A 13395-nucleotide genomic window follows, 5' to 3' on the forward strand; every position below is an offset into this window, starting at 1 on the left:
TATTACCATTCTGAAATTGGTATGTTCTTCCTGTGAGTCTTTTTATGCATTTGCTACATGCATATGTCCCAATATCATGTAATATTATTTTATATGTTCATAACTGTTCAGGAATGGCATCACATAGTATTTTCTTATTCTGTCATATTTTTATATATCACAATGTATTTATCCAATTTGCCACTTAAGGATATTTAGGTTGTTTCCAGTTTTTCCTGGAATGAACATCCTTGTACATGTGTACCTGAATGTGACCACTTCTCTAGAGGATCTTAGTAGATGGGGAATTACTGAACTTCAGGAATTGTACATCTTTGCCTTCGCTAGAGATGGCCAAGTTGTTCCTCTACATGATTGCTCGAAGTACATTCCTGTCAATACTGTATGAGCATTCCTAATATTCCACACTAGCTAAACATTTTAATTTTTGCCAACCTAGTGGCTGTTTTAATTTTTATCCCCTGAAAAACAGTGAAGCTTTTTTTCAAACTATCCAAGCTGTCCTAAGTCAGCTAGAAGTTTGTTGGCCTCTCATCCACCAATTAAGACAAAGTGTTCCAGATGGGGAGTAAGAGTCAGAGAAAATTGTGCTGGGGGAACACGTGTAGACTCAGATAAACCCAGTCCTGCCATTCACTACTGTGAGGCTCTCCAAGGCTCAGTTTCTTCACAGAGTTGCTCCAGGATTGAAAGTAACAACTATTTCTCTTACGCTGCCTGGTACACACAGGTATTTAGCAAATTCATGATTGTATCAAAATAATTGAGTAGCCACTACATTCCAGGCATTGCTGCAGAGTCCCGGGCACACAACAGTGAGCATTAGATCAAGCTCTACCTGTCATGAAGCTCACGTTCTCAGACAAATAATGAACAAAGAATCTACTATGTGGAATGTCCGATGATAAATGCAGCTGAGAAAATTAATGCAAGGAAAAGGGGATAAAAATGGAAGAGGGGCCCCTAGAATCAATGCTGCTTCTTCCTCTTGCTCATTTCCAGGCTGCCCTGGGATCTACTGAATCAGTGGAGTTTTAACTCTCTTGAACTGTGAAATGAGAAAATAATAATGGAATCGTGTGTGGTTTTATTTACTTATTTGCTAAAACTGAAGTTTAGATAGTCATTCCAAACTTTGATTTGTTTAGAACTTTAACTTGAAAGCAAAGAGAAAAAACAAGAGTGCTTACTGATTTGACATTAACAAAATCGTTGAAAGTTGTCCAAAATTATACAGATTTTAGTGGCATGAAAAAGGGCTTCAATGAAAAAAATGTGTGTATATATATATATATATATATATATATATATATATATGTAACAAAAATATGTAAAGTACAAAAAGCAATGGGTGGAGACTCTCTGGAGGCCTGGAATGTAGGTTAGCCTCTATTGCTCCATAGCCATGGAATCATACCTCTCTGTGCTGCTCGGTGTCCTTGTCATAAAATGATGCTAAGAGGCCATCAATCCTACAGTTATTTTGCCCCCTGACACTACTACTTTTTCATTTGTTTTTGAGAACTGAGACATTTATTTCTGTTCTGATTCTTTTTTTTTTTTAAACTGATGTTGGACTGTAACAATTTCCCTTTTTAGATATGGAAGTCTTCTTTGAAAGAAGTGTGGTTCCTGCTTCTGCTCAGGACAGGGGATGAGTTGGAAAATCTTAACTTAAGGAGCACCCAGGACTTTGAAGAAGCTTTGAATAATTTCTTTGTTGTCATTGCTTCATGCTTCACTTCTTTGGGTGATGCTCTGAAAGCACATTGGTCAATATTCGGGTAAATATGTTAAAATGATTGATAACATGATATTGGAAAATCACCAAATTATTTCAAAGGTAAATGGAATGTTAGAGTTCCATGCCAAGAGTTTTACTTAAACATACTTTTTTATCCTGTCTGATGCTCTTGATATAATTAACCTGTTATTGTTATAAAAACAAAGTTACATTTTTTACAAACACCTTCATGTTCATTTCAACTTATCGAAAGGAAAGAGGTAAGTCTTAGAAAACCATCTTTTAAAAATAATGTTGCTTTAAAATTGTTTCACTTTGTCTAGTTTTCCAATGTCATCTTTTGTTTCACAGTAAAGAAAAAACTCCTCTTTATTAAAAAAAGATTTTTTACTAGATGGCTTCAGTTTTTGTTTGTGATATTCTCGTAAGCACAATCAGATGGCAAAGTACGCTGGCACATTGTCCTGTATTTATTTGACTCCCTCTCCAATGTCAAACTCTAAGAGAAAATAGTCCAGAATTCTGCAAATAAGTTTCTTTTCTGAGACTGTGCAGAGAAATGATCTCAGAGATAGTACTGTTACCCAGTGAATGAAGACGGAAATCCCAAAGATTAATTCCAGCACTTGCAAAAAAATCAGGAGCATTTACTTTTACAGCTTCTTCTTAGTGTTGTCTATACAAACAGTAGTTGTGACAGAGCTTGAAGCCTCCCCAGAGCCCTCAGAAAAGAGCTGACCAGCTAGAACATGAACTTAGAACGACTCTGGTGATCACCTATGCATGTTTCAACCTTCACTTTCTACCATGAACTGATATTTGCTTACTACAATCTGTGACATCTATGTAAATATTGATGGCACCAACTTGTTTGTATTAAAACTCCCCCTTTATCACTTACTGGTGTCAATGTCATTGAAGCTCTCCTCCTACTTCTGCCACAGCCCTGTTCATCAGGTGTCAGCCTCCAAGTTACCCCTCTCTAATCCATCCTATAATCCGCCACAAGATTCACTTTCCCTGAACTCCCTTTCATCATACGTCTCCCTTGCCCATAACTTTGAAAGCTCTCAAAAGCTCCTATGATAATATCCACACACTGATGTCAGTGTCCTCCATGATCTGATATCACCTCCAAAGCTCCCACCCTCACCTCCCTCGTGCCCCACCCATTGTCCTTTGTCCTGTTGGTCTTCCTGGAGGGGACATTGTGTATCTCTTACCCACTTTTCAAGGTCCACCCTAAGGCAGTCTTTCAAATCCTATCACCTTCATCAACGATTCTAGCTTATGATTTCACCTCATCTCTGAATACATAGACTACACACTTACTCGGGCCTGAATTTTCCATTCACACTGAAAACTGATATATGCAAGTAAGAGTTTCATTGTTAGTACTTCAAACATGGAATCATAGAGATGGAATGAACTTTAGATTATCCTCCAATTCAGCATCTCCTGAAGCACAGAAAATTCTCCTAGACATGTTCCCCTCTGGGTGAACACTGACAGGGTGCTATAACTTAAAATGTGTCTGTTTCACCTTTGAATTGTTCTTATTATTAGAGGCATCTGCTCTTTAAGGAAGAACCCCACTCATTCCATTCCAACCAGGTGAGAATCTAATGCTCCCAGAAAAGAAAAAAAAAAAAAAAATAGGGGAGGAGGAGAGAATCCTCTTGTTCTCCCACCTGAGCGAGATTTCCCTTAGTCCAATTGAAATCCCTTGTGCCTTTTTTCTTACAGAACTACTCTCCTGGGTGGCTCAGTTGGTTGGGTGAGGGACTCTTGATTTTGGCTCAGGTCATGATCTGGAGGTTTGTGGGTTCAAGCCCCACATCAGGCTCTCCATGCTGACGGTGGGGAGCCTGCTGGGGATTCTCTCCCTCTCTCTCTGCCCCTCCCCCGCTCTGTCTCACCTCTCTCTCTCTCAAAATAAATAAACTTTAAAAAAAGGTCACTTTTAAAAATAAAATTAAAAAGAAAAAATAAAAAAGAACTAGTCTAAGCAGGGCCTGCAGATCTGCAGTGTCAGCATCACCCAGCAGCTTGTTAGAAATGCAAATTCACCGGCCATAGCCCAGAGCAACTGAACTGGAAAATATGAGGGTGGGGCCCCAGAATCAGAGATTCAAGGGAAGGCATCACCGCTATGAAATGGAAAACAGCTGGCCAATGTCTGCATCTCTGCATACTTCAAAATATTGTCACTACGCACTTTCTCTCCAAATAATCTCACCACTCTACCTCAATTATTTTATTTTGCCGGCCACGTGGTCATCCCCGCATCCCACATGTGACAAACAGGTGAGGGCACAGGGATAGAACGGTCCCACATTCCTCCAGATGTTATCACTCTGAGGCACAAAGAGAAAAACAGCTCCAGGTGACCGCATTAGAAAACCCCTTTTAGAAAAGCCACAAGCAGTTTAATTTCCTTTAAAGCTTAGCCGGAAAAGATGTTCGTGGTGTGCGACCCCACCTGGGCTGGGCGGCAGTTCTGTGCACGGTGGGTGTGGGGCGGAGGGGGAGCCGGCCGAAAGTGAGCGGAGGATACTCAGAGTCGTGTTTTGAGTGGTTACTTGGGTAGTGTTTATCTTGCTATTCCAACACACACACACACACACACACACACACACACACACACACACACTCAGTTTCTTGTCCTGAAAGGGGAACCCTGTATTTTGTAGACAAAGAGTCGCAGAAGCAACTTTCGAAGGAAAAAAAAAAAACAAAACAAAACCCGAACAAGAGAAAGAAAAAAAAGAAAAAGGCTTCGCGCAATCCCCCCCAGAAGGCAAAGAACCGCGCTGTTTGTCCTGTAACTCGGCAACACCCCGGGCGAACGGCGCTGCCTGTATCTTCTGCGGTTTCTCTTGCTCTTCTCCGCGCGGGCTCACTTCCACTCTCGGAACACCCCAGAAGTGCAAATTCAGGCTGGGCGGCCGCGGGCCCCAGCTGCAGGGGATCCCGCCCCAGCGTCCCGCTCAGCCCCTTCCTCCACCCGCGGGCCAGCAAAGGGGCGGGCTCACGCGGCCCGGGCGCTGCGCCCCGCACGCGGTAGGGGTCGCTGCTCGGCGGCGCGCGCTCCCACCGCGGAGAATAACGGGGCCGGGCTGCAGGAGAAAGGAAACCTGCCCGGGACGCGGCGGCGGCCGGGACGGAGCGAACGACGAGAGTTCACTTTTGCTCGGGTGTCAGCGCGCGGCGGCTGCAGCGAGCGCCGACCAGGGAGCACCGCGCGAGCGGGTCGCCCATCTCGGGGCGACCGGAGGAGGGCAGCGAGAGGCCGGATACGAGCGCGCCGGCGGGGCGCGGAGCCGGCGAGCCTGGCTAGCGAGGGGAGCCGCGGGGGGCGCGCCCCTGGCGGGCCCCCGGAACAGCGCAGGATGCCCCACGAGGACCTGCCGTCCCTGCAGAGACCCCGCTATGGCTGTAAGTACGCCGGGTGCGCGGGGCTTCCGGCGGCCTTGGGGAGACCCCTCCCCGGGGAACGCGTTGGAGAAGCGGAGGGAGCCGGAGGGCAGCAGCTGTGTGGCTGCCAAAGTTGGGAGCTGGAGTTGCAGAAGGTAGTGAGCGGCGTCTTCCCGCTCTCCCCGCAATTTTCAGATCCTCAGGGGCAACCCTAGTCTTCTGCCCGGAAAACCCCGCCGGGGCGCGCGCAGGCAGTGCTGAGTCTGAGCTCTGGGACGGGCCCGGTTGTGGGTTTAGGGGTATCAGGTGAGGAGCCCTTGGAGCTCCGGGCCGCTGCCGGCTCGGACCAGGGGGTGGCGTCAGGGACTGAATTGTTGCAACTCTGAAGGAAAGTTTGCCGTGGCTACAGGTGGGCACCGCGAGTACTGCGCCCACGCACTCTACCAGTGGCAAAGTTGGTTCTCCTGGAACAGCTCTTCTCCTGCCTTGCTCCCTCGAGCTGCACGTGAGCTGAAAGAGCCAGTTTGCGCCCCATTGGTGTGAATCCTTTTCTGGTGCTGCTGAAAGGGGCACCTCCGGGCCCAACCCCTGTGTTCCCTGCTGCCCTATGACCCTGCCAGGACTGCCGTGGGGAGAGGACGCAGAGCTAGGCTCCCCAGGATCCGGTCGGAGCCCGTGTGACTTGAACGAGATGGTGTCGATTTACGCAGCCAGGGGCTGCTGCCATCGGAAAGAGGTTGCTTTGGCGGATCGTGAGTAGATGGAGCCAGATTAGCACCAACCACGTGGCTTCATGTACAGAGTTCAGAGTCTTGGCTAAACATGCCAGGAAGTATTTCCTTTAAAACAAACAAAAAGTTGGCGTCCATCGCAGGCCCTGTCAGTGAACCCATGGCCGAAGACCACTGGTTAATCTTTTGCCCTGGCTGGCCTTGGGGGTAGAGGAATCAGGTTTGGGTGAAGGTGGTGATACCTGCTGCAGGGTTGTTTTGTGCCCTTGGGAGGGCGGGGTGGGAGGGGAGGAGTTAACGTGTGTCAGTTCTTTCTCCCCATTAGTCTTGGAATGGAGAGTTAGAGATAGGAAGTTAGTTTTGCCATGTGACCCGTTTGGTGTATGGCAATGAGGAAGAAGCCTGAGGAGCCAGCTGCAGACTCGGGAAATGCATTAAACAGCGCGCCAGGACCCGGTTCTTTGCAGCCTTAATGACACTGTAGTAAAGCACACAGACAACAGAGCTCCTTGGATTCGCGAGCCATGCTGTGGTCATTCAGTGTGCGTGGTGTCACCCTCAGGTTGGTGAAAGCCTCTTATTTGTGTGACAAGCTCTCGGAACATATGGTAGCTTCACTGTGTCAAATTATAAGACGACCCCGTTCTGGAAACAAGGCAAATGGACACCCCCCCCCCCCCCCCAGTGGCTTTGGATGTACATTTTAAAGCATGATGTATTTGGTGGGTCATCTCTCAGGAGTTCAACGTGCGTGCAAAGTTGGAGTGAATGAAGTGCGTTAGTGTAACGTTTTCACATGCAGAAACAGATGGATCTGTGATGGTGCCTGATTTTCATCAAATACACCTGTGGACCTAGCCCACGTCAGACACGCAACCAAGGAGGTTCAGATCCCACAAGCATGAAGAACACTCCACACTGCCACTTTGTTTTGTTTTAAATGTTGATTTATTTTTGAGAGTGACAGAGACCTAGCACGAGTGGGGGAGGGGCAGAGAGAGAGGGAGACACAGAATCCGAAGCAGGCTCCAGGCTCCCGGCTCCCAGCTGTCAGCACAGAGCCCAATGCGGGGCTTGAGCTCACGGACCGTGAGATCATGACCTGAGCCACCCAGGCACCCCAGCCACTTTCTTTGGAAATAATTGTTCCATTTCTCGCATGAGTCTGGTGTAATGGAGTGGGGTGCGACCTGTTGGAAACACTCCCATTTGCCTTCCCCCAGCTCACAAAGTGCTGGCGTTGTTTGTCATTGACTAAAAGTGTTTGATAGTTTCTAGACTTAAAAAAAAATTTTTTTTTAATGTTTATTTATTTTTGAGACAGAGCATGAACGGGGGAGGGTCAGAGAGAGAGGGAGACACAGAATTGGAAGCAGGCTCCAGGCTCCGAGCTGTCACCACAGAGCCTGACACGGGGCTCGAACCCACGGACTGTGAGATCATGATTTGGGCCAAAGTCGGACCGACTGAGCCACCCAGGTGCCCCAGATAGTTTCTAGACTTTATGGTCACCCTAAAATATTCAGACTTCAGTAAAATGGGCTGTATGTCATTAACATGAACATTTCTTTATTTTGCTGCTAGGCTCATGAATGGTTGTACGCTCATAGTTTCTTTGAAAAAATCTAGTTGAATATACCTCCGTGTTAGTCATTGTTAAGGAACACTCATTATTCATGCAAAAGGAGACTCTCTGATGTATTAGAATACATCATTTCTGGTGGTGGTCTGATTTTGGGGCTCTGTTAACATGAGACTGCAAACAGTGCTGTGAGCTCCTTACAGGAAAGCTGGCAAAGGAATGAAGGAAAATGCACTGTCCTTGGTGTGTTGATTACAGAATTGTGCTGCTTCTGGTTTCTGAGTTTGGTGAATACAGGTTTAGTTTAACAAAACCTCTAACTATACCGAACAGGTATTACCCCTGACATTAAATGAACAGAATAGGGCACCTGCATGGCTCAGGTCGTGATCATGCAGTTCAGGAGTTCAAGTCCCCATGGGGTTCTGTGCTGACAGCTCAGAGCCTGGAGCCTGCTTCAGATTCTGTGTCTCCCTCTCTCTCGGCCCCTCCCCTGCTTATGCTCTATCTCTTGAAAATAAATAATAAATTTATTTGATACGATTGTTGTAATTTAACTTCCAGTACTGTACATTCTGAGTAAAAGGTATTTGAGACTGGACTTTGTGAACAACTTTTTAGTAGTTGGTATTAAACTTGTTTTAGGTGTATTTTTTTGTTCTGCCGTCTCTCTTCCTCTTGAAATGTCATTTAATTTAGTAATTTTTGTACAAAGTCAATTCACTGAACTCAGGGCTGTTTTCCACCAGGCTGAGTGCGGATAAAATACCACATAGTAAGTTGCACTTGAAGGGTTTCTCAATGAGTGTCCATGAAGGTACTTGTCTCGGATTTCGGACATGAAAGATTGCTGAAGTCTTTTTGATTGGCACATGGGGGCTGGGAATTAAAATTAAATCATTTTTCTGTTTAATCCCTGCTTTTCCACTTTGGCCACCTTCTCCTGCAACCTATGAAGTTATTTTGTATCCTGTTAATACCGAACAAAGCTGAAATACCAGCTCATTCGTGTAGTGCTGCAGGGAATAAGTGGCAAAAGGGAAAGGTGGAAATTGTTTTCTAATTTATTTTTTAATGTTTGTTTATTTTGTGAGAGCGAGAGTGAGAGCGAGAATGCAGGGGAGGGGCAGAGAGAAAGGGAGAGAGAGAATCCCAAGCAGGCTTTGTGCTGTCAGCATAGAGCCTGATGCCGGGCTCAATCCCACAAACTGTGAGACCATGACCTGAGACGAAATCAAGAGTCAGATGCTTAATTGACTCAGCCACCCAGGTGCCCCAGCTTTACTACTTTAGAACCAGAATGTTGTATAAGATAACTAAGGTATCTTTTTACACTCAAAACCAAATTTAAGTGACACTGATGGGTAGGCATGATTTGCAAGTAATTTTTGTGCTCTCGTAATGAACGATAATGAATTAGCCAAAATAATTGTCAAAACACACTGCCACCATGATCTGTCAAAAGTTTTCTTCCAGTTACTTGAGAGTTAAGAACATCACTGATAGGAAAAGATGACCCTGCGCCCTGATGATCTCAGAGCTGATACCAGTCAGCGTTTAGGTACTTACTGTGTGTGTGGGGGGAGGGGTAGTAATCAATGTGTTTTTGGCAAGAACTGTGGTTTTCTATCCTCTGCTAACTTATCTCATGAGAAACGTCCTGAAACGAATAGTTGTCAGTGTTACCCTGTTTCTTTGAGAAAATGCAACAGGAGCCTAGCAGAAGCGTGTGCCAGCCGCAAGTGTGCTGGGGTGGGGGTGGGGCTGTTCTGGCTGATGCGGTGAACGTTTTGTTTATTTGTTGGATAATGCTCTTGTTTCACCAGTGAGATTTCTAAATCACCTGGTAGCTGGAATACTAGGGTGGGTAACAAGACAAAAAGTCAAGTTATTCCTTCATGGGCTATTTGTTTTGATTGAGTTTTGCCAAAGGATCTTCAAGGTCAACAGCCAAAGTGTGGTTTTAGTATGCTTTTAATTTTAATTACACGTGTTGTTAGCCAAAATGACTTGTTTGGGAGAGTTTAAGCTTGTAATACCAAGGTTGTTTTAGAATTTAGTATTTAGGGGGTTAGTTAACCCCCTTTTTTCTCTAGGGAACCATTGGTTTGCCGTTGCCCCTTACCCTCCCGCTAGGCAAGCTTTTTAACAACTTACTTAAAAGTCTACTATACAAACAGTTCTGATGCACCAAGTCTTCGTGGTAACCAGTGGAGAAACAGAGTCCACTCGTCTTCTGTTGGCTGGTCCACTATAGTTCCACAGGGCAGGCACTTGAGCATGGGCATTCAGGTTTGTGCACTTGGCAAGAGCTGGTTCTTTTCACGAGCACTTGTTACCATCTGCTTATTAGTACCTTTGAGAGGGCCAGCGGTCTCCCCATTTCACAGAGGAGCTGAAATCCAAGATAACGTCTCAAGGCCACACAGCTGGATGGTGACCCCAACTTGACAGCTGGTGTTACCAGGGCCTGAAGGCTTTGCTTAGTGGCTATTGCCAGTTTGTCTTCTCTGAATTACTCATAGGGGTTCCACCTCTTTTTCTTTCCAGTGTGTCGTGATTTTATCAAAGTCACTAAACCTGTAGCTGTTTGGCTAGTGTGCTCTTCTAAAAGTGGATGCAGGGTGAGGCGACTGAGCGGCTCAGTCGGTGTACGCCTTACTCTTGATTTCAGATCAGGTAATGATCCCACAGTTAGTGAGTTTGAGCCCCTCACTGGGATCTGTGTTGGCGGCATGGAGCCTGCTTGGGATTCTGTGTCTCCCTCTGTCTCTCTGCCCCTTCCCTGCTCATACCCAATCTCTCTCTCTCTCTCTCTCTCTCTCTCTCTCTCTCAAAATAAATAAACCTTAAGAAAATGAAAAAAAAAAAGTAGATGCATGGTATTGTCTAAACTGGATTTTGTTTCCTCCCCACCCTTAAGAAAAGCATACAAGAATACCTGAACTTTTTTATAGAGCGCGTCCAGACTTCATCAAAGGATTTGATATATGTGTAGAGACCTCCCATCTGACTGTGAGGCACTAAAATGAAAGAACAGTTTTTCCCTAATACAGAGATATGCTCCAGTGATTCCAAATAGGATAATTTGTAAAATGCACTTTTATTATGTATACTGGCCATGCCTTAAAATCCGGGGTTGATGAGAAATCAGGCAGAAGTTTGTGATGAGGTGACTGATAGGTGAGCCAGACTTGTTCACTTGACCGTTAATAGTTTATTTCTCCCTTGAAAAGCTGAAGAATGGGGTCTGTGAAATGGCAAAAGGTTTGCAGTGGAGTAGATGTGGGTTTGAATCCTTATTTGGGCACTGACTGCTTGAGTAGCCTTAGGGTTTTCTCCTGTACCTTGGAGGGTGGTGTTTTATATTCCTGTAATGGTGGCTGATGTGGTTTCTGGGACACAGCACGAAACGTGTGGTGGTAATTTCCATTAACAGGGCACCTACTAAGTACAGCAGGTTCAGATGAAAGGAAAATGACGAAGATGGGCACAGCCTGTGAGAAACTGGAAGATAAAGACTGATGTTTATACTTCTGTTTGTGCACTTACTAGTTCTGTCGAAGGGAAGACATCAGGGTGGATTAGGATAGGGCAACAGGCAAGCTTCACGAATTGTGAATTTGAACAAGACCTTGAAGGTGGGAGGTAAAAGTGAAAGGCATCCCCCTGTATTTGTTGTGTGGGTAGTTTGTGTGGGGTTGAAGCTTAGGTTGTAGGATAGATGTTGGGGCAGGGTGGTGTAGCTGGAAGGGGATTTATCAAGGAATCCTTTCTTTGTGGGCACCAAAGGTCACTTAGAGCTGTCTTGAAAAAAGTAGCTTGGGTACACTTTTTTTTTTTTTTAACTTCCCAGTAAATTTGGAGAGGGGAGTGGCCCAGTGAAGTGGAGAATTGTGGGAAGGCTGGGGGTGATTGGAGTGCCTGGTGCTGGAAGCTGCAGGGGTCCGGTGACGTTTGTGCACGTGGGCATTTGGGTCCCCTGTGTCTGCTGCTCGCAGATCCCCACACCATGCTTCTAGGTTTGGGGATGCCTACGGGTGGGCACATTTATCAGGTGCTTTGGCTCAGGATAGGACCGAGGATGCTGCATGAGGATGATGCGTATGGGACTGAAGGCATTCAATGAATCCAGAGGCAGCTAGACACGGACCTTATGGGGCCCTGACTGACTGCGGCCCGGGAAGTGCACAACTAACTCTAAACTGTGGCCGAAGGTAAATTCTCCGAGATGAGGTGAGAAGAGTATCTTGACAACAGCAGGGTTTCTGTCACTTATTTTTTTTTAACGTTTGTTTATTTTTGAGAGAGAACGTGCGCAAATGGCAGAGCAGAGGAGGGGCAGAGAGAGAGGCAGCGAAAGAATCCCAAGCAGGCCCTGTGCTGACAGCAGAGAGCACAATGCAGGGCTTGAACTCAGGAGCCCTGAGGTCATGACCTGAGCTGGAGCCAGAGGCTCAACTGACTGAGCCCCCAGGTGCCCCTTTCACTTCTTTTTTTTTTTCTTCATTTCCTCCATTACTTGGGACAGTTGTTACTTTTCAAATTTCACTAGAGATATAGTGCCTTCAAATGACCAGCATCCCAGTTGGGTTGAAAAATGGCTAATGGAGCACTCTCAACAATAGCCAAATTGTGGAAAGAGCCTAAATGTCCATCAACTGATGAATGGATAAAGAAATTGTGGTTTATATACACAATGGAGTACTACGTGGCAATGAGAAAGAATGAAATATGGCCCTTTGTAGCAACATGGATGGAACTGGAGAGTGTTCTGCTAAGTGAAATAAGCCATACAGAGAAAGACAGATACCATATGGTTTCACTCTTATGTGGATCCTGAGAAACTTAACAGAAACCCATGGGGGAGGGGAAGGGAAAAAAAAAAAAAAGGAGGTTAGAGTGGGAGAGAGCCAAAGCATAAGAGACTCTTAAAGACTGAGAACAAACTGAGGGTTGATGGAGGGTGGGTGATGGGTATTGAGGAGGGCACCTTTTGGGATGAGCACTGGGTGTTGTATGGAAACTAATTTGACAATAAATTTCATATAAAAAACCCCAAAAAAGAAAAATGGCTAATGGAAAATGGCTGACCCCATGTTTCCAGTTGGTTTGTAGGTTCAGAGATGTAACTAAATTCCAAGTGGACTCTCTTTAATGTTATAATCCTGGATCGGGCCGTGTGTGCCCATGTGCCTGAAAGGAGCTGACCGCTGTTCCTCCTGTCAGTGCAGTGGTTTGCAGGGAGCAGTTTCTGGAGAAGCAACAGGAGTAGAGCATCACTGGGGGCCGGCCGAGCACCCTTGCAGCAGAGCCTTCTAGGTGATTCTGTTGCACTGCTCAAGGGCCAAGGTGAAAGAAACGACGTTCCTAATAGGCAATTACCCCCCTCACAGCCCCTGCAGGTTTTTGTGAAATAAGTGTAAACACATGGGTACAATACTGAAGGTTTTACTTGTTCCTCCTGTGTTTGATTTGAGCACACACCTGCACCACACTCAAATCCAGGCATTGGTTTCTCTCTAAGTTTGTGTTTATATTAGAGGATTTATTTGGGTCTGTCTTTAAGGTTTCTTTCCTCTCTTCTAGGAAACAGATGTGATGGGGAATATCAAGTCCAAAATCTCCACTGAGGAGAGAGTGAGGTCCACTTCGCAAGGATTTCTAGGTGGAGGCAGTGCTTTTAGGAGCCACTGGGGAGGCTGAGGGAGCTGGCAAATCTTTCTGTGTAAAAGGGAGGCCCCAAGCTGGCAATTCCGGGCTCTGATACTTACGGGGGCTCCGGGACAGTAAGGTTTGAAAGATGTCCTCTTCCTCTTTCTCTTCAAAACAACTTGAAGTATTTTTTATTATTCACAGTTTTTTTTTTAATTTTTCAATGTTTATCTCTTAAAATTTTTTTTTTAACGTTTATTCACTTT

General features: G+C 45.6%; 1 protein-coding gene across 1 annotated transcript in view; it reads left to right on the forward strand.

The window, feature by feature from the left end:
• The first annotated feature begins 4678 nt into the window (after window positions 1–4678).
• IQGAP2 (IQ motif containing GTPase activating protein 2) overlaps window positions 4679–13395 on the forward strand; it is a 294057-nt gene continuing 285340 nt past the window's right edge. Inside the window, exon 1 of the mRNA XM_042941451.1 lies at window positions 4679–5182. Within this exon, the coding sequence (XP_042797385.1) occupies window positions 5137–5182 (46 nt within the window). The 5' untranslated portion in view covers window positions 4679–5136. The remainder of the gene's footprint in view (window positions 5183–13395) is intronic.

Source organism: Panthera leo, chromosome A1 (genome assembly GCF_018350215.1).
Source record: "Panthera leo isolate Ple1 chromosome A1, P.leo_Ple1_pat1.1, whole genome shotgun sequence".
Lineage (NCBI taxonomy): Eukaryota > Metazoa > Chordata > Mammalia > Carnivora > Felidae > Panthera > Panthera leo.